Here is a 26,209-nt window from a genome sequence, read left to right as displayed (position 1 = left end):
TCCTGGCTCACCTGCAGGTAGGCGAGGGGCACTGCGCCCCGCCGGCCACCCCCTCCCATCCCCCTGCCACCGCCCGCGCGCAGCAGTTCCTTGTAAAATGCCTGCTCTCTGCTGAGTGCTGAGTCGCTGAGCGGCTCGCTTTCCATGTGACTTCAGTTTCCGTCCGTTCCTTCCGCAAGTGCTAAAATAATCTGATGCCCCAGGGAGAGGAGGCAGCCCAGTCCCGCGTTCGGCTGCTCTCGAGGAGGCCGGAGCCCCCGGAGAGGATGCACCCCGCGGAGCCGCCTGGGCCTGCGGGAGCCGTGAGTATTTCCTGCGGGGCGGCCCTGCTGGGGTGGTCGCGCTCAGGCGCCGCTGGGTGTAGGAGGTCAGTGGCCGTGGCCCGCTTGCTGCCTCCAAACGCCACCGCTTTGGTGCTCAGTTTGAGGGCCACAGCTCCGGGTAGGTGGAAAAACCTCCCTCTGGGAGCACTTAGAGCTGAAAAAGGTGGTGTGGTGTAGTGAAAACAGTGGAGGCTTCAGATTCCTCTTTTGAGGGTTTGAGCCCTGGCTCTCTGGGGAGAATTTCTGAGCCTCAGTTTCTTCATCTGTGAAATGGGCACGATAATGCTCCCTTCCTGGGCTGGGTGACTGGAGGTAATGAGGCTATTCTGTGAACACTCAGCGTGCTGAGTGCTTGGATCTCCCTTCCTCCCCCACAACGTGGTTTGAGAATCACTATTTCATAGATGAAGGCACCGAGACTCATTAACAGCAACACATATTTATGGCCGTCTTACGTGTGTAGGTGTGTTCAAGGTGTTGAGGATAGAACTTGAACAAGGCAGGCAAAGCCCCTTCCCCAAAGTGTTTGTCCTTGGGAAATTCTGTAGGGTTCTGTTACTTCGACTCTCAGCTGTTAAGTATCAGAGAGAAACTAAACCTCAGGCCTCTGACCCCTTGTCCAGTGCTCTTCCCAGCCCTGGTGGCCTCTCCATGTGGGCCAGATTATAAAGGGTTCGGCTGTATCCCCATGCACTCAGGAACTGACATAAGTAAGGAGCCACTGACCAGGCTCTTCTGTATGGCCCTCAGAATGGGCTGCTAGCTCACTTTGCTCCAGAGAGAAGGTGGCCACGTGTCCAAAAGTGCCTGGGACCATAGGAGACTGAGCAGGATCCTAAGAATGGAGCCCCCGATAGGACTGGTCCTAAGTGGTGCCCTTCCAGGGGAACGGAGGGGACCCCACTGGAGGTTTCTTCGCTGATGGATGCAGCCTATAGGAGTCTGGATGGTAGAAACATTCACTACATAGGGCTGGCCTTGTGAGACCGTGTGTGCCCCCTTCTCCTACCTTCTCCTACTGGCTGCACTGCTCAGACTGCTTCTGTGGATGCTGATGGTTTGCTGGTCTCATAGCCCTGAGACTTACTTCTTTTCCTCACACAGCCATAGGTGTGTACATGTATGTCTGAGAGTTCCTAGAGGTGATTTAGGGAATCATGGGGAAAAAAAAAAAAAAAAAAAGGACAAAACAAAACCTTGATTCTTGCATTTAGGTTAAAACAAAACAAAACAAAACAGAACAGCCAGTTTCACAAAGAAGGTGCTTTCATCTAGTGGGTCCCCTCATAGGAACTTCATGAAAACCCATATAAACCTGATCCCACATAGTGCTTACACCTGTCATCCAAGAACAGGAATCTCCCAGAGAGCAGGGCCTGGTGGCTTTGGCCTGGGGCTTGTGTTAGGAATGCACTGACCTCTCTTTGTCCCTGACTTCTTTCTTCATCACAGAAGAGTGATGCCAGTACCAATTATAATCTTCATTCTGGCTGCAGTGTGCATCCGCATCACAAAGTGTAAACTAGACTCTTGGATGGACAACTAGATGTGCCTCCCGCTATCTTCAGACCCACATTATAACCACATAAGTTAGAGGACAGGGGGCTTTCAACCATGACTGAAAAACATTATCTTTCTCAGGACATGCTGTATGCTCAATGATGCTTACTGACGTGTCTGCATATTAGTGACAAATATTTTTGCCCTTCATAGAACTTCTTTATTATGCTCTTTTCCCATCCCTCAAACTATTCTCAACATCATTGAACAAATGTTATGTGCTCAGTGTGTGGGGGCTTCTGGGCTAAGTTAGGTGATGATGTCTGAATGCTCACAGAGGTGAGGAGAGGATAAAGGACATTGGTACTTGGATCTTACCAACCTTCACAAGCAACTGTAAACATGAGTTCAGGGGTCTTTTAATTGCAAATGACAAAAACCCAACTCAGCCTGGCCTCAGAGAAAAAAAAAAAGTTTATTATTTTAAATAACCAAAAAGTCTATGTGGAATAGCTTCAGGCATGGCTGGATCCAGGTGCTCAAACATTGCCAGCTTTGCTTTTTTCTGTTATTAGGCAGGTCCTAAAGCTGGTGGCAAAGATACTCCAATTGCTCCATGAATTCAAAGAACTGCAGCTTCAAGCTTAGTTTCCACCAGTTTGGCAGAAAGCCTCTTTCCCAATAGTTCTAACAACAATCCTTCTGTTGAGTCTCATGGACTTGTTGTTAGTGATGTACCCATTATAAGCCAATCACTATGGTTAGGGAAATAGAGGGCTCTGATGGACCCAGCCTGGTGCTTAGGCCCCTCCTTGGAACCAGGGATTGAGGTCAAACCCAAATAAACACGGACTTCTTAAGAAAGGAAGGGGGTTGGTTGCATGACAATGTGAATATACTTAACACTACTGAGCTTTACACTTAAAAATGGTTAAGACGGTAAATTTTATGTTACGTGTATTTTACAATTAAAAAATAATAATAAGGGCACCAGAGTGGTGTAGTCGTTTAATCGTCCGACTCTTGATTTTGGCTTGGGTCATGATCTCAGGGTGGTGAGATGGAGCTCTGCACCCTGCACAGAGTCTGCTTGGGACTCTCTTTTCCTCTCCCTCTGCACCACCCCCCCCCCCCGCCTTGCTCGCTTGCACGTTCTCTCTCAAATAATTTTTTTAAAAAAATCAAACAAAGAAATAAAGAAAGAAAAAGGAAGGGGTGGTTTCCTCAGAGGGGAATTGAGGAGTTGTTACCAGAAGGAGAAATGATTGTGGGTAGGAAAAACCAACTGATTTCCAGAGTAAATGGAGTCAGGTGCTGAGACCAAACCACAAGTGTCTTCTCACTTTAATGCATGAGTGATTTCAGGCTGAACAAAGGGAATAAAGGAGGAAGTAGAACGCTGTCATGTTCTCAGCAGCAAGGTGGGCATGAGGAGCAGGGCTAGTACCTGTGATGGGCTGAATGTGACCACAAAGACCTGTGAGGACACAAGGACACCCCACGCCCAGCCCCAACCCAGAATGTCGCTGTGGTCAGGTGCTAGCTGTGTTCCCAAGAGCCTCTCTGCTGTGCCTCCTGGAAAGAAAATAACCAGGAGGGGATTTCTCCACAGAAGTTAGCACTTGGGCTCTGTCTTTTTACCTTGACTCTTGTCAAGCAGAACCAAAATGTCTGAGGCAGCCCAGCGCCCACAGTGCCAGCAGGGGCTCCTCTTGGGGTACACATCGTGTTCTCCAATAACCTCATGTCTCTCCTTTTTAGATGTCAGGCTGGATACTGGTTCCTCCTGGTCCTCCCTGTTATTCCTCATCTGGTCCAGCCGTTGTCCCTTGGGTCTCTCCTGCCTTTCCAATGTTTCCTTGGGGGCCCCACCAGATGCCAAGGCTGGGTTCTCCCTCTCAGGTCATTCCACACTTGGCCCTGGGTCACCTCCTTCAGCTTCAGACACGTTAATGGTCTCCCTATCGCTGCCCAGACTGACACCCTGAGACCTCCTCGTGGGACTCTTCTCATGGCCTTTCTCTTGTTCTAGGTTCTCGAGCCCTTTCTCCAATCCCTAAACTGAAGTTTCCATCATATTTAGTAATACTGGCTTCTTATGTCCTTTTAAATGCCCAGATTTTTTCTAGGCTTCCTAGCTCCTTTTGCAGAACTGTAAAGACCCTCATCTTTGTCACAGGTACACTCCGTGGCATTCACAGGTTACCTCATCCCCACAAAAGCCCCATGGCCCCTTGAACACTCAGGGGTACTACTATTCAGAACATTCAAACACTGCATGGTACAGGCACTGTCCAGTCGGAATGGACATTGTCATTAGAAGCAGGGTTCTGGGGCCGTGATGGGGCAAGTGTTACCTCCTTGGTTGCTGGATCATTGTGGGGTCCTGGCAGTTCCAAGAGAGGGGCCCGGCTCATGGGATATCTATTTACCAACAAGTACAAACCTGTGCCCCAGCTGAACATTCACTCAACATGTATTCCTCCCAGGCAGGTGCATATCCAGCACCTCCTACCTGGGCCTGAACTCAGCTCTGGTTTTGGCTTTGCCGAGCAATTACCTTTGCCCTTTCTGAGCCTTGAATTTCCTATCTGTAAAATGGAGATAATGGATTTGAACCTAGATGTTGGCGCACCAATGTTCACAGCAGCATTACTCACAATGGCCAAAAGGTGGAAACAAGCCAAGTGTCTCCTGATGGGTGAATGGACAAACAAAATGTGATCTATACGTACAATGGAACGTTATTCAGCCGTAAACAGGAATGAAGTTCTGATACCTGCTGTCACATGGAAGGACCTTGGAAACATTATGCTAAATAAAATAAGCCAGGCACAGAAGGACCCATATATGACACGATTCCACTTACAGGAGGTACCTAGAATAAGCGAATGTTTAGAGAAAGAAAGAACAGTGGGTACCAGGAACTGAGGGGAGGGGGGACGGAGAGTTACTGTTTAGTGGGCAGAGTGTCGGTTTGGGATGCTGCAAAAGTTCTGGAGAAGGATAATGGTGAGATTGCATGGCAATGTGAATGTATTTAATTCTACTGAGTTGTACACTCAAAGTGGGTTAAAATGGTAGATTCTATGTGTATTTTACCCCAGGAAAAACGAGGTAATAATGCCTAGTCTGTAGAAATGTTGCAGAGTGCTAAGTGAGATCAAAGGTCTGTAAGACACTTTTGCAACCTCAAGTGCTATTATTGCCATTATTATCCAATAGCAGTAAGTTATAATCCACTTGTTTTGGCTTTATCCAAGAGTTCCCTAAAAACCATTGTTATTTTGGGGGGGAAGTTTTTGTTTTTAAATCACATTACTCCCATTCCTCTGTGAATTCAAATAGGTTTTAGAGGGGAAAAAAAAGACAACCTTAGAACAGATACCTACCTTGCCAGTACAATTTGAGGGATTTTGAAAAAGACAAAGTGATCTCTCCTGCCATCCCGAGAAACTACACCATGAAAACTTTATTACTTTTCACCATTACCTATCTAAATACCCACTGGAGAGCAGTGCATTAAAGAGGGTATCAGCCACTCACACTGCAATGCCAGCTGCTTTCTTCCTAATTTTGGCTGAGGACACTAAGATAGTGATTATCAAATCTTATTTTTTTAAAAAGATTTTATTTATTTATTTGAGAGAGAGAATGAGAGAGAGAGAGAGAGCACAAGAGGGGGGAGGGTCAGAGGGAGAAGCAGACTCCCTGCTGAGCAGGGAGCCCGATGTAGGACTCGATCCCGGGACTCCAGGATCATGACCTGAGCCAAAGGTAGTGGCTTAACCAACTGAGCCGCCCAGGTGCCCCAAATCTTTTTTTTTTTTAACAAGACAAAATTTCCCCAAATAGCCTTTGCAATCTCAATTGAGATTAAATTAATTAAACTGATCCAGAAGATTGAACAAGGAGTAACTTTATTTTTAGTTACATCACTTGATATGCTTTCTAAAGTATTTAGGGGGAAGTATGCTGATGACTGCAATCTATTTCTAAATGCATCAAAAACTAAGATGGATTGAAGGCTGGATAGAGGGATAGGTAGAGGTTGTGTGAAAAAAGCAAGTGTAGTAAAATGTTCAGAGTAGAAGCTAGGTGGTGGGTATACCAGCAATCCCTGTCAAATTCTTTCAACTTTGCTGTATGTTTAAAATGTTCATAATAAAATATTGGGGGAAAAGTTAAATTACTAACAATACCTAGTAACTGCTCATTTTCCTTTTCATGAACATAAAAATCAAATAATAAAAAAATTCTGTAAGAGCTACAACTTTTTATATTTATTATATTATATTATATTATATTATATTATATTATATTATATTATATTATATGGATCATTGCTCAACTGAACTCTTAGGATGTGATGAGAAGATGACACATGCACTGGGCCTTGTAGGATGAATAGGAGTCTGGCAGCTGGAGAAGACCAGAAAAAGGGCCTTTCCCACAGAGGAACCAGTGTGTGAAAATACATGATTTAGTCATGGATAGCAAATATCCGGGGGTGGCTGGCGCTTGTGGTATTGAGGTTGAGTTTTGCTGGATTCAGACTAGGTTTCAATTGCAGCTCTGACATTCTCTGGCTCCACAGCCTACACCTTTGTGAGCCTCAATTTACCATGTATGAAATGGAGATAACATTCATCTGCTAGGATTTTGTGAGGATCGTTATATGCAAAGCCCCTGGCACAGCATTTATCCCAAGGTGAGCACTCAATAAACATTAGCTGTTGCAACTGAGACCCTGGGAAGCAAGTTGGGAGCTTGATTCCTACCCCACTGAGCTGGGCAGTCCTCCGGAATCTGTATCATGTCATTCCTCAGTTGGGCTCTTTCTCAAAGGAACCAAGGTTGGAGGGGCGGCGGTAATGTATTTCTACTCTGGGCAATAACCCTTGGTTCTCACCTATAACCCCTTTCCTACAAAGTCTTCCACAGACTCTGGGTGGTCTCTCCTCCGAACGTCCCCAGGTCCACACTCCACAGCTCAGACGGATAGGAGAAGGTACTACCGCTCCTGTCTTATTTATTTCAATGCCAGCTCCCTGTTTACAAGGAGGAACTCTGCCTTCCCTTTAATTCTGACACTACCTTGTCTTACTAATCAAGTCCACACGTTTCCTTATCTTGACAACGTTTTTCACACACATTCTCTCATTCAGTCTTGACACGACCCTGTGAGACCAGCAAGGCACTGACGGCCTTATTGGCCCCCACGGCCACACTGGAGTGTGAGAGAGAGCAAACTTGTGATATTGAAAGGAAATGACAGGTTTGAAACTGATGCGTCGTTGCCTCGGTGCCTGTCCACAGAGATTATGTAGGTCTCTCATAAAAAAAGGTGACAACACGTTCCCACCACCAGCCCTGTAAGAGCAAGGTGTTGTCACCCCACTGGGAGCACGTTTGCGTTTTTTAAAACCTGGGGCCATGGAACAGGACAGAGCGAACTGACCTCTGTTCATTCTAAAGGGCTGACCCTGACCACGTAGGGAAGCCGGCTGACTCCTTTGTAGCCCTGAGGAGACAAAGTCCGGCAGGATAGTGTTTAAGCAGCATGCCACACACTGACTGCCCGGAGTTGTCGTAGGAAGAGCCCAAGAGAAGAAAATCTGCTATGGCCTTCAGCCTCCCTCCAGGCGCGCACAGAACCTCGGCCATTCCCAGATGAAGACTCTTCTCCCAAGGTCAGGTGGCGTCGGGCTGATCAGGTGTGCGAGGCTGGGGTGGGAACCAGACCTCTGTATTTTAAACCAGTGCTTGGGAACCACAGCCCCACCTTCCCTGTGGCACCTTGTCCGTATCATCTCATCTCTCTGACCTGAGTGGTTTCACCTCCAAAATACTGGGGGGTAGTTCCTTGAGAAATGCTACCGTTCTCCTGAAAAAAATGGTCAGGTACTAAATTTGAATGAACTTGCGTGTGCCGGAAGAGTCATGTGCAACACACGTGTCCTTTCTCACATACCTTCTTAGGGCCACACGTCCAAGGAGCATTCCAATAGGGTCAAACGGTACAACTCCTCACTTATTTGTGCAGCCTGAGAGTAGGATCCAAGTCCTAGAAGCAAATAGGAAGGACGAGCTCCCACCCAGGGTATGGTTAAGCACAGGCAATTCGATAACCTGCCAAGGATGACGCTGTAAATATGACAAAGACTATTTTTTGAACTCTCTTTGAAAACTTGCCTTACGACACAGGCATTATGATTCCCGTTTTCCTGGGGAGGAGATCGAGGCCAAGAAGTTGAATGACGTACTCAAGGTCAAGCCCGGCTTTGAACCTGTTCTTTCTGTCCCCTTAGCCTGCACCGTTCCTTCACCCTTAACCGCCACCTTCCCAGAAGCTGGGTTGAGAACATGCAGCCCCAAATCTAAATCCCCTGGACCCTGAAAAAGAAAAATAATGTCTATAAAACAACTTACTTTAGTTATTAGTCAATGATATTTTTTTCTTCCATTAACTCCAAATATGATCATTTTAAGCACGCGCACAAAAATTTCAATTCTAAGTACCTATAAGAAATTCTCTATTTCAGTGATATTTATTAGGCTCTGATTGTAACATATTTTAATAATAGATTGATTCCATTCTTTTAAAACTTGTCTTTTTTTAAATTTTTATTCATAGAGAGAGAGAGAGCACAAGCGGGGAGAGGGGCAGAGGGAGAAGAAGCTGAGCAGGGAGTCTGACATGGGGCTCAATCCCAGGATCCCAGGATCATGACCTGAGCCAAAGGCAGACATGTAACAGACTGAGCCACCCAGGTGCCCCAAAACTTGTCTTAATATAGTAATTGAAGTTGATTATTGGAAAATTAGAAAACACAAAGAAGCAAAAATACAGATAGGAAAAAACAAATTATCTGGTGCAATTCTCCCCACTGTTGAGATTCAGATGTTTGCCCTTTCAACTATTTTCCATACACATGCAGGTTAATGCATATTCCTTTAGCAAACTTGGGATTATACTATACATTCTATTTTACATCTTCCTTTTTTCTTAATATTTTATTATGAACATCTTTCCATATCGCTAAATATATTGCCCCTGAAGAATTTTTAATTGCAGCACGGTATTCCCATCATATGGTTGTAGCATAACGTATTTAGCCAATTATTTCTTTGTTGGACTTGTGGATGGTTTCCACTTTTAAAAATTATTATTACTAATACTGCACTGAATATCTCTGTAAAAACATTTTTACATACATTATAATTCCTTCAGATAAACCCCTAGGAGTGGAATTACTGAATCAAAAGTAATCTACAGGGGCGCCTGGGTGGCTCAGTCATTAAGCGTCTGCCTTTGAGCTCTCTCAAATAAATAAATAAAATCTTTTAAAATTAAAAAAAAAGAGAGAAAGCCAGAGAAGCAAATTATGAGGTCTGAATTCACACATCAAAATTCTAAATGCTGTTACCCCAATCCTCAGTATGCAACTTCTTTTTATTTTTTTTAAATTTTTAAATTTTTAAAATATTTATTTGAGAGAGAGAGCGCAAGTAGAGAGGAGCGGCAGAGGGAGAGGGAGAAGCAGACTCCCCACTGAGCAGGGAAGCCAGACTGAAGCTGAGGTTGCTCCCAGGACCCCAGGAACATGACCTGAGCCGAAGGGAGACACTCAATTGACTGAGCCACCCAGGCATCCCTGCAAGTTCTTTTTAGACGTATTTGCCATGTGAACATTGATCCTTTACAAAATATAGGAATGTACTAATTCAACCAAAGATTACAACTGTTTTATTTTTTTTAAGATTTTATTCATCTATTTGAGAGAGAGAGTGAGCAAGAGAGAGAGAGAGAGCACAAGCAGGGGGGTGGAGGAGCAGAGGGAGAGGGAGAAGCAGGCTTCCCACTGAGCAGGGAGCCCAATGTGGGGCTCGATCCCAGGACCCTGAGCCGAAGGCAGACACTTAACTGACTGAGCCACCCAGGTGCCCCTACAACTGGTTCTTTACTTTTATAACTATTCTTCATTTTCTTTCACATATAATACCAAAATCAAATTTAAAATATCTTTGTAATTAGTAGTCCACATTTTGGATATTTATCCAAAGAAGATGTAGAAATAAGTCAATAAACACATGTAAATGCTCAACATTGGTTAGACATTGGGGAAATGCAAATCAAAATCACTTCACACCTGCTAGGATGGCTGGAATAAGAACGACAGGAAATAACCAGTGTTGATGAGGATGAGAAGAAATTGAAGCCCTCATACACTGCCGGTGAGAATGTAAAATGGTGCAGAAACTGGAAAACAGTCTGGCAGTTCTTCAAAATCAAACAGAATGACGATATGTCCCAGCAACTTCATTCCCAGGGTCTATACTCAAGAGAATTGAAAACATGGCCAGAATAAGCAAATCCATAGAAATGGAAAGGAGATTAGTGGCTGCCAAGGGATGGGGGAAGTGACTACTAGTGGGTATAGGGCCTCATTTTCGGGTGATGCAGATGTTCTGGAATTAGACTGTGGCGATGGCTGCACAGCTTTGTGAATGTACTAAAAACCACTGAATTGTATACTTTAAAAGGGGAATTATATGGTATGTGAGTTGTCTCGATTTTTATTTTTTATTTATTTATTTTTTTAAGATTTTATTTATCTATTTGACAGAGAGAGAGAGACAGTGAGAGAGGGAACACAAGCAGGGGGAGTGGGAGAGGGAGAAGCAGGCTTCCCCGCGGAGCAGGGAGCCCCATGTGGGGCTCGATCCCAGGACCCTGGGATCACAACCTGAGCCGAAGGCAGACACTTAACGACTGAGGCACCCAGGCACCCCTATGTCTCCATTTTTAAAGTACACCTTGTAGCTTATTTGTAGGAAAAGAGAGCACAAAGTGTTTTTAAATTTTTTTAGATATTTTTCTTAGATTTCATAGCTAGTTATCAAAGTAATCCTAAACTTACTATTCGAAAGTTGAATGGTTTTTATCTTGAATCGATATTTCTCTTTCTTTCTTTCTTTCTTTCTCTTTCTTTCTTTCTTTCTTTCTGGCCTCGATCAGAAGGACTTGGGCCCCCCTCATCTTGAATTTAAAGTTTGAGCCAAAATGTTATTCTTGCTTTCCTTTTTTTCCCTTCTTTCCTTTTCCAGACTACATTTTAAGCAATAAATATATCTTGCTAAACCATTTGCTTGGTGTCAGTACAATTTCTCCAGCAAAAATCTTGCAAATCAAGTTAGTTTTATGTGCAGATTCTCATAAAATAGAGATGATGTCTACAATTATCTAACATGATGATTTGTCAGTACCCAAAATAAGTCAATTTTCCTGCTACAAGAATCTAATTAGTTTTAGAGTACACTTTTCTTTTCTTTTCTTTTTTTTTTTTAGGGAGGGAGTGGGGGTGGTGGGCAGGGCAGAGAGAATCTTAAGCAGGCTCCACATCCAGCACAGAGCCCCATGCGGGGCTCGATCTCCCATTCATGACCCTGAGATCATGACCTGAGCCAAAATCAAGAGTTGAACACTTAACCGACTGAGCCACCCAGGCACCCCTAAAAAGTGTTAATTTTTTGTAACCTTAAATTTTGAGACCATTTTGAACTTACAGAAAAGTTGCAAAAGTAACTAAAAGAATTCCCATAAATTCTTCACCTCCGTTCTCCAGTTGTTAACATTTTGTCATGTCTGGTTTCTCTCTTTCTCTATTTATTTAAAAATATATATATGGGGGTGCCTGGCTGACTCCGTCGGTAGAGCACACGGCCCCTAATCTCAGGGTCATGAGTTCAAGCCCCACACTGGGTATGGAGTCTAATTAAAACACACACACACACTCACACACACACACACACACACACAGGTATTTTTTTCCTGAATGATTTGGAGAATAATGTTGCAGGGTGCCTGAGTGGCTCAGTTGGTTAAGTGACTATCTTCAGCTCAGGTCATGATCCTGGAGTCCCGGGATCGAGTCCCGCATCGGGCTCCCTGCTCAGCAGGGAGTCTGCTCCTCCCTCTGACCCTACCCCCTCTTGTGCTCTCTCTCTCACTGTCTCTCTCAAATAAAAAAAAAAAAAATGAGAATAATGTTGAGACATGCCCCTTTACCTCCAAATAATTCAGTGTATATTTTCTAAGAGCAATGATAGTCTCTTACATAGATGTAGTACAATGATCAAAATCTAGACATTTTACATTGATATAATACTGTTTTTTGTTGTCGTTGTTGTTTTTAAGTAGGCTCTACGCCAGGCATGGAGCCCAATTCGGGGCTTGAACTCATGACCCTGAGATCAAGACCTGAGTTGAGAACAAGAGTCAGACACTTGACCGACTAAGCCACCCAAGCACCCCTATATAATACTGTTATTTCATCCATGGTTTGTATTCAGATTTTGCCAAGTACCCCAGTAAGGCCCAGTAGTAACTTGACCATTTAGTTAAGGAGGTGTCTGCCAATTTCTCCACCATAAAACTGCTATTTTGCCTTTATAAGTAATCTGTAGAGAGAAACTTTAAGACTAGATTAATATCTTGTTTTCCAATAATTTTTTGCTCTTTAGTTTTCCCATCCCTTGATCATTCTTGCCTGTAGGATACACTTTGAAAAATACATTGGTAGATTCAGATTTCAGCCACTTTCTCTAATTTTCAGGTAGCATCATAAACCTTGCATGCACTTTGTTGTCAATTTTGTCCTTTGTGTTTAAGCTTATTTTTTTTTTTAAGATTTTATTTACTTATTTGACAGGGAGAGACACAGCAAGAGAGGGAACACAAGCAGCGGGAGTGGGAGAGGGAGAAGCAGGCTTCCCGCGGAGCAGGGACCCAGATGCGGGGCTCGATCCCAGGACCCTGGGATCATGACCTGAGCTGAAAGCAGATGCTTAACGACTGAGCCACCCCCGTGCCCCTGAGTTTAAACTTATTAAAGAGCAAGTCTTATTTTAGTTAGCTCCTTTTCGTTGCCAACATGCAATAGTTGGGCCAGCCCTTGGGGGGTCGGGGGTGGGGATGCTATCATGAGAAAACATGGAGCTTGGAAATGGATCTGACCCTGCAGAGAACCATCAGGAACCCCAAAGGCAGCCTCAGAGCCCATTCTTGCCACCCAGCCTGCAGGGCCCACCATCTTGTCACTCTTCCTATTCCACCTTCTCTGATCTCTGCCCTCTGTTGACTGTTTTCATTCTTTTCTGTTCACATGTCTTGTAATCTAACTCACAGATTCTATGAGTTCTAACTCATGGCAAGATCCCTCAAAAATTCAATTCTACCTTCTCTCTTTGCCTCTTAGCTCCAATTTCTACTGCTCATTACCTAATTTGGGGCACCTGAGTGGCTCAGTCAGTTAAGCGTCCAACTCTTGATTTTAGCTCAGGTCTTGATCTCAGGGTCATGAGTTCAAGCCCCGTGTTGGGCTCAACACTGGGCATGGAGCCTACTTAAAAAAATTACCTAATTCTCTCCCTTGTCTCTGCATTGGGATCATTCAGAGGGTGCTGGCTGCGTGTAAGGATTGACCCCCTCTGGCCAGGTGCTCCCCCAAGATTCTATCAGCTTGATGGAGGTGGAGGTAGAGGTGGAGGTGGTGGGAAGGTCATATGTTTCCCCTGAGGGCTGCCTCTTAGAGGGACCGCAGGTGTGGTGGACAGAGCTATTGACCAACCTGGACAGTGGAAGTTATATTAGTGCATCAAGTCAAAACACATGATCTAACACTCGGGTACTCCTTTCAGATAGGAGAGAAGCTATCTGGAAGCTCTAGTTTGAATGTCAAATGCTCGAATTCTCAGGCTATCTTTAAGGTTTATGTTAATATGCATTTTTTTTTTTAAGATTTTATTTATCCATTTAACAGAGAGAGACACGGCGAGAGCAGGAACACAAGTAGGGGGAGTGGGAGAGGGAGAAGCAAGCTTCCTGCTTGGCAGGAAGCCTGATGCAGGGCTCGATCCCAGGACCCTGGGATCATGACCCGAGCCAAAGGCAGACGCTTAACAAATGAGCCACCTGGGCACCCCGTGTATATGCATTTTAACAAATGTTTACTGAGTATCCTTCTGAGGAAAATATTTGAAAAATGTTATGTTCCAAGAAATACTGGGACAACAAATTACCATTATTACCCCTCTTCTTTTAGGAACTCCAACATTTATCTCATGTTCCTTGTTTATCTTTATTTTGAAAAATTTCAAATTTACAGAAAAGTTAAAAGAAAGTATCATGCTAAATTTATCTTTTGGTAATGTTTTGCTTTAATTTTCTCTCTCTCCCGCACCTAGGCCATGTGAAAGTAGGTTACATGGGTGTGCCTGGGTGGCTCAGTCATTGGGCGTCTGCCTTCAGCTCAGGTCATGGTCACAGGGTCCTGGGATTGAGCCCTGCGTCGGGCTCCCTGCTCAGCGGGAAGTCTTCTTCTCCCTCTCCCACTCCCCCTGCTTGTGTTCCCTCTCTTGCTGTGTCTCTCTCTGTCAAATAAATAAAAAAAATCTTTAAAAAAAGTAGGTTACATAAATTGTAGATATTGTGAAACTTCACCCCTAGATACTTCAGCATGCATTTCCCAAGAATAAAGGCACTTTCCTACATAGCCAAAAAAAATCATTTTCATACCTAAGAAAATTAGCAATAATCTGATAATATCATTTGTACATAATACCATCTAAAAACACATCATTCGGTACACATGTAAATTTACCCCAGTTGTCTCAAATTTTTCTCTTAGAGATTTTTAAAACTCTAAAATCCCTTCAAGTACATGCATTACACTTGGTTATTATGCTTCTTCTTCACCTGTAATCAGACCTCCCCTTTTCCCCTCCACTGCCTTTCTTTGTGTTTCAATACTTTGACTTCTTTGAAGAGCCCAAGCCAGTTGTCTCGTAGGACAATATACAGCCTGGATCCGTCTGATTGTTTCCTCATGACTGCGTCCAGGGCAAACATTCTTGGCAAGGATACTGCTCTGTGTTTCCCAAGGCGCCCCACCTGGAAGCTCAGAGTGTCAGGTGGTCTCACCACAGGAGATGCTAAGTTTGAACATTTGGTGAGGGCTAAAGTCACTCTAATTTTTTTGCTACGGATCAAAGAGACCAAAGCTGTTTGCCCGAGGCTTTCAAATACTTCTTGGTAGTAGGAATTATTTGAAATGGTCACAGACTGGGGTTTCTGTTCTTTATTATCTGTTCTCTGTGGTGTGTGACCAGGTGCCCTTGCCTTTTTTCCCAGGACCCCAGGATCCAGGTGGGATTTGCTCTTTTATTTTTAAACAAAGGCATATTTCCTTTCTGTGGAGACCCTCTAGCTAGCACCTGTGCCTTCCGTGTTCACGGGTGTCAACCTCACACATTCACACTCTGCACTTATGCATTCTCTGCTTCTAGAGATTTCTTCCCCTCACACCAGTCTATAAATATTTCTCTTTTTTTATGATTTTATTTAATTAATTAATTAATTAATTATTCGTTAGAAAAAGAGGGAGAGAGAAAGCACAAGCAGGGGGAGCGGTAGGCAGAGGGAGAAGCAAGCTCCCCACTGAGCGGGGAGCCCAATGTGGGGCTCGATCCCAGGACCCTGGGATCATGACCTGAGCCGAAGGCAGATGCTAGCCACCCAGGCGTCCCTATAAATATTTGTTTTTGACACCAATACCTCTGAGTTACCATCTTTCTCCAAAGACCCCTTTGTTTAGAGCTTTCCAGCTTCTCTGATTATTTTGAGGAGAAAATTCTCGATTACATGCTAATGTATGTATAACACTCTTAACACTTACTGATAGCACCTTTAGCAAAGAGGGTGCAGTCCCCACTCTGTAGTAGCAGTGGTGAGACGGGGTGGGGAGGTGAGAGTGTGGGAGTGAGGTGATATTCAGGGTGCCCCTGGATATTAGAAATCCAACATCCTTTCCTGAAAATGAATCAAAACCCTCCCACACAACAAAACCAAAATTCAAGTCAGAGTTATTCATTAGTATTCCCAAACTTTCAGTGTGAGATATTTTATGGATAAAAATACCCCTAGATTGGCCTTTACGGGTGGTTGTGTTTTACTACCCGCTGATTAAGACATTACATCATGACGGAAAACTATTTGGAATTAATCACCCTTTAAAAACAAGAAATTTTATTTTATTAATACAGGAACATCTACATGCATTTGGTAAAAAAAGTAGTATACATATACATTTAAGTGTTAGATGATCTAACAAAACGGGATGCTGCTGCACGCCTGAACCATTTTGATTTTTGTGACGACAGGGACATGGAAATGTCAGGACTTCAAGAAGGAGAGACCAGTCGAAAGATTTCACTCACCTTCTCTTCCCTGTCCATTGCAAAAGCAAGCAACACCCGCACAACCCCTCACTGAAGCCATTCCTTGGCCTGTGTATTACCATCTTCTTCCATTCAAGCGGTCCTAAGCCCAGAACTGAGGCGGGCATGCGGATGGATATGGAAAGTGCTCCCCAGCATCGGGACACTCTGTCCAAAAGGAGTACATGTTACCACCGCTTTCAGCCCGCAGGACCATCCACTTGGTCTTCTTTCACCTTACTTAGCTCAATGAAGCAGGAGGTCCTCCGTACTATTTTGTGGAAACAGAAAAAGCAACAAGCATACTTTCTAAAACAAAGAGGAATTTTTACAGTTGATATGCATTCTCCTTCCTCACCATTAGTGTTCTCTTGTTCCAGAATAGAGTCTTGATACATGTTGCTTTTATGAAATGAATCTGTTTTCACCAATTATTTATTATAACTAGGTATGCACAGAGAAAAATCAGACAAAAAGCTATATCGTTTTTCTGCCTGAAAAGGAACAGTGTATAGGGGCGCCTGGCTGGCTCTGTTGGTCAAACATGCGACTCTTGATCTTGGGGTCAAAAGTTCGAGCCCCACGTTGGGCATAAAGATTACTTAAGGTGGCTCAGTCGTTGAGCGTCTGCCCTCGGCTCAGGTCATGATCCCAGGGTCCTGGAATCGAGCCCCGCATCGGGCTCCCTGCTCAGCGGGAAGCCTGCTTCTCCCTCTCCCTCTTCCACTCCCCTGCTTGTGTTCCCTCTCTCGCTATCTCTCTCTGTCAAATAAATAAAATCTTAAAAAAAAAAAGATTACTTAAAATAAATAAATTCGTTTTTAAAAAAAGGAACACTGGGATTGATATAGGTTGAATCACAGGTTTCCATGATAGCCAGTTAGAATCTCAAGACTCGTGATCGCACGGGGGTTGCCATGAAGCACTGGAGGTCCTAATATTTCAAGGACTTCTTAGAGAAGAACCAGCAAGGACATTTTGTGATGACTGAACACAAGCAGAATAGTTAGAAGATGAAGAAGAAATATAAATGCAATACTAAGAGGACTTCACTGTAACAGAAGGTAGGCTTTAGGGTCTTCATATCTCCAGGTGAGATGTGTTTACGACATGATACAGGACTTAATGTCCTGCTCGCACCTGGGTCACTAGGGTCTTGTCTTTCAAAGCTTTTTTTTAATTAGAAGCTCACAATCTCTGGCATCAGCCATGATCATGAAAGCCATGACTGGATAAACTATAGAGAGACCTTATAGAAATTGTTAACTGAATGAAAGAATATAGAATTGTAGACTCTGATTGAAAGAGAAGAGGACTTACCATTTTTTGCCTCCACACTTAGAAGGAACTCTTCAATTTTGTTATCTGGTTTAAGAAGAAGATGTGAATGGAGTCTGTTGATGCCATCTACTTCTCATGTCAGGACCTCAGCTTTTATAGAGGGGACTTTCCCAGTGGTCACCCAGACCTGGAGGAGACGTGATACTTATTCAGACCCTATTTGGGTTGATTCGCAGTTCCTCTGTGGCTCCTGCAAGTGGTTCACAGTCCATGAAATGGAAACCATGGATCCAGGCCCTGTTAATTATAGTGAGGGGAGGTTCCAGGTTACCTCATTTAAATTATTAATGTCATACTGCCTTGTGTGCCCTCCATGATAATTATTTTCTTTTCACTTCTCTTTCTTGGAGATTACACATAACAACCACTCAGCCAGCTCAGTGGTGTTTGAAACTCATAAATAATAATTATGTTATTAACTATCCTCATAGTTAATGAAGCACTTTCACATATACTGCTTGATCTCACAAAAACTCTGAATAGTTATTATTATCCCCATTTTATAGAGGGATTATCTGAGTCTTAGAGACTTTATATGAATTGCTCAAGGACAAAGAACAAATACTGGAGCCAGAATTCAAACCCTGGTCTGTCTGGTTCTAAATCCCATAATTTTCCCGTGCTGCCTCATGAGAGGAGTTGCCCAGAAGGAACAGCAATAATTTTTCTTTCCTGGTTGGCTGAGTTTAGGAGGAAGGAGTAAATATATTTTAAATTTGCAATTTTCTCATTGACCCACAAATTAAAATTATACTCTGGGCGTGACATCAGGCCCATCTAGCATTCCAGTCTAAAGAGTTACATTCTCCCTGAAGAAATCGTAATCTTGCCCTGTACACATCTAGATTTGGCATTTCGGTATAAATTGAAATGGCTTTTCTGGAAGGGTCATTGTCACAGCAGCATGTACCATCCCAAGCCTGACAGAGGGGGTGAGGGAGGAAGAGGGGGCAAGTCCATGGTTGCCATTTCCCTGTCTGTCTTCAATAAAATATAGGACGTCCAGTGAAACTTGAATGTCAGATAAACAACGAATTTCTTTAGTATAAGTATGATGCAAATATTGCAAGGGACATATTTACATTAAAAAGTTATTTGTTGTTTATCTTACATTCAAATGGCATCCTGTAATTTGCTAAGTCTGGCAACCTTATCTCAAGGTGGGCAGTGATCCCAAGGTTGTTTCCTGTGTGTGTGTGTGTGTGTGTGTGTGTGTGTGTGTGTGTGTGTGTGAGGATCCTAAGGACAAAACCCATATGGCTCTGCTTTTGCCATCTGTGCATGCCATGAGGTAGTAGTTCTGTACAGGTGCAGAAGTGCAAGGAGGGCTTGGATGGGGATTCCCAGTGTCCGGCAAAGACTGATGAATTCTGAGTGAGAGGCTCCCTCTGTGGTAAGGAGAGCTGACCTGACCTGAAGTGAAGGCTAAAGTTAATTTACCTGGTTTCACTTTGCTTTTCTGCTAGTCTGTTTTCACTGGTGAGTATTCAGATCTGACCAGGAAGTTAAAGTTAGCCTCAGAGATGTGTAAACTCATTCAAAGAAAGAGAAAGAGGAAGGGGCCCAAGGTGGCCTGGACGTGTGAGGCAGAAAGGTCTGTGGGTCTTCTGGAATAGGTGAGGAGGTTCATATTAGGGAGCAGGCCCTGTGGTCCCTACCGGGGGCATGTCAAGGAGAGGATGGTGCAGATGAAATGCTGGTGCCAGGCAGGCACTTGCCTCTGATTGTGAGGAACGCAGAGCAGAGAGGGGAAAGCCAATGGGCTATCAGCCCTCCCAGCAAGAGGGCAGTCAGTTCAACAGCACGTTCAGGGAGAGAAATTACGCTGCTTACTCATCCTGGGGCTCAGGGAGGGGAGCCTGGGGGCTGCTCTCAGCCCTGCTCCTGCGTTGATCTGGAGCCTGGAATAAGCCCTTATTATCTCTGGGCCTTTGAATGTTCTCCTGTAAAACTGTGATGGCAGAGGATATCCCAGATTTCCATTATGGTTTCTCTTAGTTCTAAAATTCTGTTGGTATATGTATAATGTTAAGCCTTCTCATGGTTCCTGTTCTGTGCGCACCGGCCGGGTAAGAGGGCTGGCGACCACACTTCATCAATAATCCTTATTATATCTGAAGATGACTTTCCATTTGCCCCTCAGTTTTTTTCTCTTATCGAAGTCCTTTTTTTCAAAGGGCTATATGCAAATGAGTTAACCAATGAGATCTACCCTCCTAAAAGCCTCGTGTCAACACAGTAATTAGTAACTCTATGGGACCAGAAGCTACAATTAATATTTCAAACCCAGTTCACCAATTTTTTCATTCATTCATTTGTGCCGCAAATATTTATCGAGCTCAGGCGAGGCATCAGGCAGATTTGAGCTTTGGGAGGAAAACTTCAACAGAACGACAAAACATGGCAAACTCCAGGTGACCTGAGACCTGCTTCCTCAAGTCCTTTGGCTCTCTCTTCTGCTGGTGGGGTCTTCAAAGTTTCAGTGTTCAGCCACCTGTCCGTCAAATGGTAGAGGCAAAACAAAAATAAATGTCAGCCTACAGTTGCAGGGAAAGGTTGAAAGTGTTGGCTAACCTGAGGTATTTGAAGAATCTGTGGGTTCCCAACTTCTTCCAGCTGTGGGCCTCCAAGACCAGACATAGCTGGGAACCGGCTCCTTCTACTAAGAGTGCAGAGCAGCCCTTAGGGATGTCCTTCTCTGACTCACTTTTTCTCTGCCCTCTGTCCACAGTGCTGCACTTGAGATGGAGTTACTGCCCCTCTGGCTCTGCCTGGGTTTTCAGTTCTTGACATTGGGATGGAGAAATCGAAATGGAATGGCCACAGCTTCCCAAGGGCGCTGCCTGTTGGTGAGTTTTCCAGGGAACTCTGAGCTGTCGGTCGCTTCTGTTCCTGACAAGGATCGGTCCGTTGGGAAAACTGGATTGTCCATCAAAGAGGGCAGGGAATGAAGGAGACTGGATCACTCTGCAGCTGCCTATGTGCTGCCGGGTGCAAGCTGCTCCTTAACCAAAGGTTAGGATGATGCCCGGGGAAGGCCGGGCAGTCCCTGCCCTATCTTTTTCATACCTGCTGAAGACAGGTGGCCCCTGAGGTCAGTCACCCAGAACAAGAACACCTTGTTAAAAATCTGGACGATCAAGCTCCACTCATGGTATCAGAATCCCTGAGTAGGGCGTCGTACAGTTGGAGAAGCCCTGACTCAGAGCTTGTGTACGAGCCAATAGCAAGTGCTCAACAGCTGTGCTGCAGAGTGACATCCTAGCTCACGTTCAGGCTGAAGAAGGTCCAGGGAGTGGAGAGCTGAGCTTTTACAGTTTGCCCTCCCCGGGGCTTTCAGCCTGTATGTGGAAACAGACTTGGCGCATAACAACTGAGCACATTTCTGGAAGTTTTCTCCCTTGCCTATAAGTCTATGATATCAAAAGTCTGCTTAGGAAACATACATTTAATAAACATCCCTTGAGTCCTATTATATATGATAGGCACTGGGAAGACAAATAGAATGTCGGGGTAATACCTACATTCATTGCTGATAAATCTCAAAAACCCAGCTGGTCATGGTTCTTCACCACTTTTAGTAACCTCTAACCACTATGCTGTAATATACTCCCCTAAGGAGTGGGGGTTATGAGCCAGAGCAGGTTTAAACCCCCCTTACTGGCTGGTGACATTGGTGGGAGAGGGGGCACTCTGTGTCTCAGTTTCCTCCTCTGTAAGATACCGAATAGTGGTACCAGCCAATAATACCATAACACTGCATTGTTATGATGATTAAATGAGTTAGTGTATATAAGGCTCTCAGAACAGTGCCTTGTGTGTAGTAAGAGCTTTATGTTTTATCTAGTAGTATTGTTGTTAATCTCCGCTACAACTTCAGGCTTCCATTATCCCCTTACAGAGACAATCGAACATTAACTTCACGGTAGCTAATACAGGAGGGAATCAGGCATAGAACGAGGAAGGAATAAAGTGTGAGTTCTTTGATAGCCTTTCAGGGTTCAGGCTAGACACTTGCCTGACCCTCTCCAGCCTGATGGGCAGGAGCAGGGATGGGCTGCCAGGGAGCTCAAAGAGTGGATTCCCTGTGGCTCTTTAAAGCCTGAGAGTTTGCGAGTCCAGCTATCTCCAGTGCCCCTCCTTGCGTATAAAGTGGACATGATGAGGTTTCCTTGGGCTCTAACAGCCATGTGGTCCTTTTGTAGCCCTTCAGTGGGGCTGCAGGGAATTGCAGAGGCGGGATGCCAGAGCTGCAGCAGCTGTGCTGAAACAGGGTCCCACAGCTTGAAGAAAGCCCCTAACCACAACATTCTCCAGAGAGTCCTTGTTAGGGGGCCACCAACACTTATTCAAATAAGGAAATACATTATTTCTGCATGGGGAGACTGAGTTTTGTAAAGACTCATCCCCCCAGTTAACCCATAATTGTAATGCAATCCCAATCAAAATTCCAAAGACTTTTGAGGGGAGGGGAAGAGTGAACAGAACTTGACAAATTCATTCTGATGTTCATCTGGAAATTAGAAACAACTCCAATGCTCAGCAATAGATTAATTAATTAATCAAATCATGCTAATCATCATAGCTAACATTTATCAAGCACTTACGTCCCAGGTTGTGTTTTGTTTTACGTAAACAACCACATTGAATTCTCAAGAAAAAAAAACCATATGAAAAAATTATAAGTATAATTTCCATTTTACAGGTGGAATAATGAAGGTCCCGACTGGTTAGGTAACAGCCCAAAGTCACCCATTTGTTGAAAAGCAGAACCAAAATGGACTGACCCTAGAACTCTTGCTCTTTAGCACTGTGCTATTCATGCAATGAACTAATATACAGTTGCTTAACAGAATGTGGTCAAATTTATTTTTCTTGCCATGGCGATATGTCTGCACATATTATCGAGGGTGGTAAAAGTAGATTACTGGACAGTTTGCAGAGTGTGGTCTCATTAAAAAAAAATTTTTTTTTCCCTGCCATCACTGGCTTTATCCTACTGACCAATCCTTGAAAAGGAAGGCCATTATTCTTCTTTCTTATCCCTTAAAACTTTTTTTCCTGGACACCTAACATCCTGTGACTGATTTTTTTTTTTTTTTTTGCCAATCTTATAAAACACTGGGCTGCGCTAAAGCATCCTGAGGCTTGTGTGATTTCTGCAATAAGAACAGGGTCCTCCCATCCATCCTGCCTCTGCATGCTGCACAGTCATGGTAGAACAGCACCCGGGAAGGGCACTGAACTGGGCATTCGGAGCTCTGGGCTCCTGTCCCTGCAATGCCATTGGCTCTTCACTTCTTTCCAGACCCCACTTCTCTGTACCATTCAGAGTGGTGATGAGCTCTAAGGTCCTTTTAAGCTGTAATATTGATCAATCCAGAATGTAGAGGAGCATCCCAGGCAAAATTACTTCAGGTGAATTGAAGATGCCACAGCATCTCGGTTGTCTGGCGTTGACCCTGTTGGACGCACAGGTGTTCCGGTAATAGCGATAAGGATACGACAGTGGCCATTTGCGTGAATGGTGCTCACCATGTCAGGCGCTGTGCGGCCTCCCATCTAACCCCACTGTGGTCCCCTGAGGTAGGCACTCTCTATCTTCATCTCCATTTTTCAGAGGAAAGAACAGACTTAGGCTAAGTTATCTGCCCATGGTCACATGGGAAATAAATGGCAGAGGTGGGCTTCAAACCCGGGTACAGCCTTGGTCCTCAGTCTCTCTCACAGCTGAAACCAAACTGCGAGCACAGTTGTCACTGCTCAGAAGCCAACGGACAGGAGCTCAGACCTGCTCTGACACGCAGTGTGTTGTGAGGGAGGCCTGGGACTCAGCTCCCAGCTGATTATTTCAACGTGACGGTAAAGAACAAAGAGAAGTTCCCTTCTGTTCTACATTTCCCTATCCTTCTTTTTCTTAAAAAAAAAAAAAAAAAAAAAAAATCTCTAGAGCCACCCCCAGCAGTTGCAGGAATCGTCCAGTGAATGGGCCAGGTTTCTGTACATAAACGGCCGCCTCGGAAGCCTCCTCCCGCTGACCGGTGTGTTTCTGGACCTAGGTTGAGGGAGTGGCCGACTGCCGAGGGCAGAACCTCGAGTCGGTGCCCAGCCATCTCCCGCCCTACTCCCAGAGGCTCATCCTGGACGCCAACCCGCTTAAGACCCTGTGGAACCATTCCCTGCAGCCCTACCCTCGCCTGGAGAGCCTCAGCCTGCACGGCTGCCAGCTGGGGCGCATCGGCCGCGGCGCCTTCCGAGGCCAGGCCCGTCTGCGCAGCCTGGCGCTGCCCGACAACTCCCTCTCCGAGAGCTACAAGGACACGGCGGCTGCCTTCCGCCGCCTGCAGGCTCTGCGGAGGCTGGACCTGTCGGGGAACTCCCTGACAGAAGACATGGCGGCCCTCATGCTCCGGAACCTGTCTTCGCTGGAGTCCGTGTCCCTGGCGAGGAACACCATCATGAGGCTCGATGACTCCGTCTTCGAGGGCCTGGGGCGCCTCAGGGAGCTGGATTTGCAGAGAAACTACATCTTTGAGATTGAGGGTGGCGCTTTCGACGGCTTGACCGAGCTGAGACACCTCAACCTGGCCTATAACAACCTCCCTTGCATCGTGGACTTCAGCCTCCGCCAGCTGCGGTTCCTCAACGTCAGCTACAACGTCCTGGAATGGTTCCTGGCATCCGGCGCAGAGGCTGCCTTCGAGCTGGAGACGCTGGACCTCTCTCACAACCAGCTGCTGTTTTTCCCGCTCCTGCCCCAGTGCAGCAAGCTGCACACCCTCCTGCTGCGGGACAACAACATGGGCTTCTACGGGGACCTGTACAACGCCTCTTCGCCTCGGGAGATGGTGGCCCAGTTCCTCCTTGTGGACGGCAACGTGACCAACATCACCACCGTCAACCTCTGGGAAGAGTTTGCTTCCAGCGACCTCGCCGATCTGCGCTTCCTGGACATGAGCCAGAACCAGTTCCAGTACCTGCCCGACGGCTTCCTGAAGAAAATGCCTTCCCTCTCCCACCTGAACCTCAACCAGAATTGCCTGATGACGCTTCACATCCGAGAGCACGAGCCCCCAGGGGCGCTCGCGGAGCTGGACCTGAGCCAGAACCAGCTGTCAGAGCTGCACTTGGCCCCCGGCCTCCCCGGCTGCCTCAGGAGCCTCCGGTCATTCAACCTGAGCTCCAACCAGCTCAGGGGCATCCCCACTGGCCTTTTCGCTGATGCCAGTAACATCACTACAATTGACATGAGCCACAATCAGATCTCCCTCTGCCCCCCGCCAGCTGGCTTGGCCCGCCTGGGCCCCCCACGCTGTGTGGATTTCCGGAACGTGGCGTCTTTGAGGAGCCTCTCTCTGGAGGGCTGCGGGCTGAGGGCCTTACAGGACTGTTCGTTCCAGGGGACCGCCCTTACCCACTTAGACCTGTCCGGCAACTGGGGCCTTCTGAACGGGACTGTCGCCCCTCTCCGGGATATTGCCCCCACGTTACAGGTCCTGTCTCTCAGGAACGTGGGCCTCAGGTCCAGCTTCATGGAGCTGGACTTCTCTGGGTTTGGGAATCTGAGAGACTTGGATCTGTCAGGGAATTCTTTGACCAGTTTCCCACGCTTCGGGGGCAGCCTGGCCCTGCAGACCCTGGATCTCCGCAGAAACTCTCTCACAGCCCTTCCCCAGAGGGCGGTGTCCGAGCAGCTCACCAGAAGTCTGCGGACCATCTACCTCAGTCAGAATCCTTACGACTGCTGTGGGGTGGAGGGCTGGGGGTCCCTGCAGCGCCTGCACACCATTGCCGACCTGGCCATGGTCACTTGCAACCTCTCCTCCAAGGTCATTCGCCTGATGGAGCTGCCTGGAGGCATGCCTCAGGACTGCAAATGGGAGCGGGTGGACATGGGCCTGCTGTACCTCGTGCTCATTCTTCCCAGCTGCCTCACCCTGCTGGTGGCCTGCACCGTCATCTTCCTCACTTTCAGGAAGCCTCTGCTTCAGGTCATCAAGAGTCGCTGCCATTGGTCTTCCATATACTGACCTGGCTACGTGCCAGGGTGAGAAATTGGGCCTGTGCATGGAAGAACACGTTCTCCGCCAGATCTCCTGATCTGATGCGGAGGACAAATCCGGTGAATTGAGGTTTAAGTTAAAGTTTAAAATGTTTCCATCCCTAGTTGTCCCCCAAGCTCTTCCTCCATCATTGTGATTCACCCTCATCATCCTGGTAAAATATTTATTAAGTGATGTTCTGTGACAATAAAACACATGTCTCTTAAATATTTTTAAATCAAACTCGGCTTGTGTTTTCTCTTTCTTTAACGTTTTTCGGGAATTTCACCCAGAACACTTTACAGCGTCCTCCCCCGGGTGACAACATGGAGGTGACTAGAGAGGGTAGCAGTTCAGAGCTCCCTGATGGCAAAAACAACTCCAAGAGCTTGTCCTGTGGGTGTGAGAGTCCGTGCCCTGGGAGCGGGGGGGTTCACCAAGGACAGGAGTTTCCGAGCTGGGGGTCTGAGATGAGAGTTCTCACCTCCTGGGGCGCCTGGGTGGCTCAGTCGTTGAGTGTCTGCCTTCGGCTCAGGTCGTGATCCCGGGGTCCTGGGATCGAGCCCCGCGTCGGGCTCCCTGCTCGGCGGGAAGCCTGCTTCTCCCTCTCCCGCTCCCCCTGCTTGTGTTCCCTCTCTCGCTGTGTCTCTCTCTGTCCAAAAATAAATAACACCTTAAAAAAAAAAAAAGAATTCTCACCTCCTGTCGTGGCCACTGCAGCCA

General features: G+C 45.8%; 1 protein-coding gene across 1 annotated transcript; it reads left to right on the top strand.

Annotated features, from left to right (window-relative positions):
* Nucleotides 1-151: 151 nt before the first annotated feature.
* NRROS (negative regulator of reactive oxygen species) lies at nucleotides 152-25,699 on the top strand. The gene is made up of 3 exons (XM_027587161.2): nucleotides 152-302; nucleotides 20,176-20,293; nucleotides 23,504-25,699. Exons 2-3 carry the CDS (start codon nucleotides 20,189-20,191, stop codon nucleotides 25,472-25,474), a joined length of 2,076 nt encoding a protein of 691 aa, XP_027442962.1. The 5' UTR covers nucleotides 152-302; nucleotides 20,176-20,188; the 3' UTR covers nucleotides 25,475-25,699.
* The last annotated feature ends 510 nt before the right edge of the window (nucleotides 25,700-26,209 follow it).

Source organism: Zalophus californianus, chromosome 1 (genome assembly GCF_009762305.2).
Source record: "Zalophus californianus isolate mZalCal1 chromosome 1, mZalCal1.pri.v2, whole genome shotgun sequence".
NCBI lineage: Eukaryota > Metazoa > Chordata > Mammalia > Carnivora > Otariidae > Zalophus > Zalophus californianus.
Note: the sequence above shows the minus strand (reverse complement) of the source record. Positions and strands in the feature narration are given on the sequence as shown.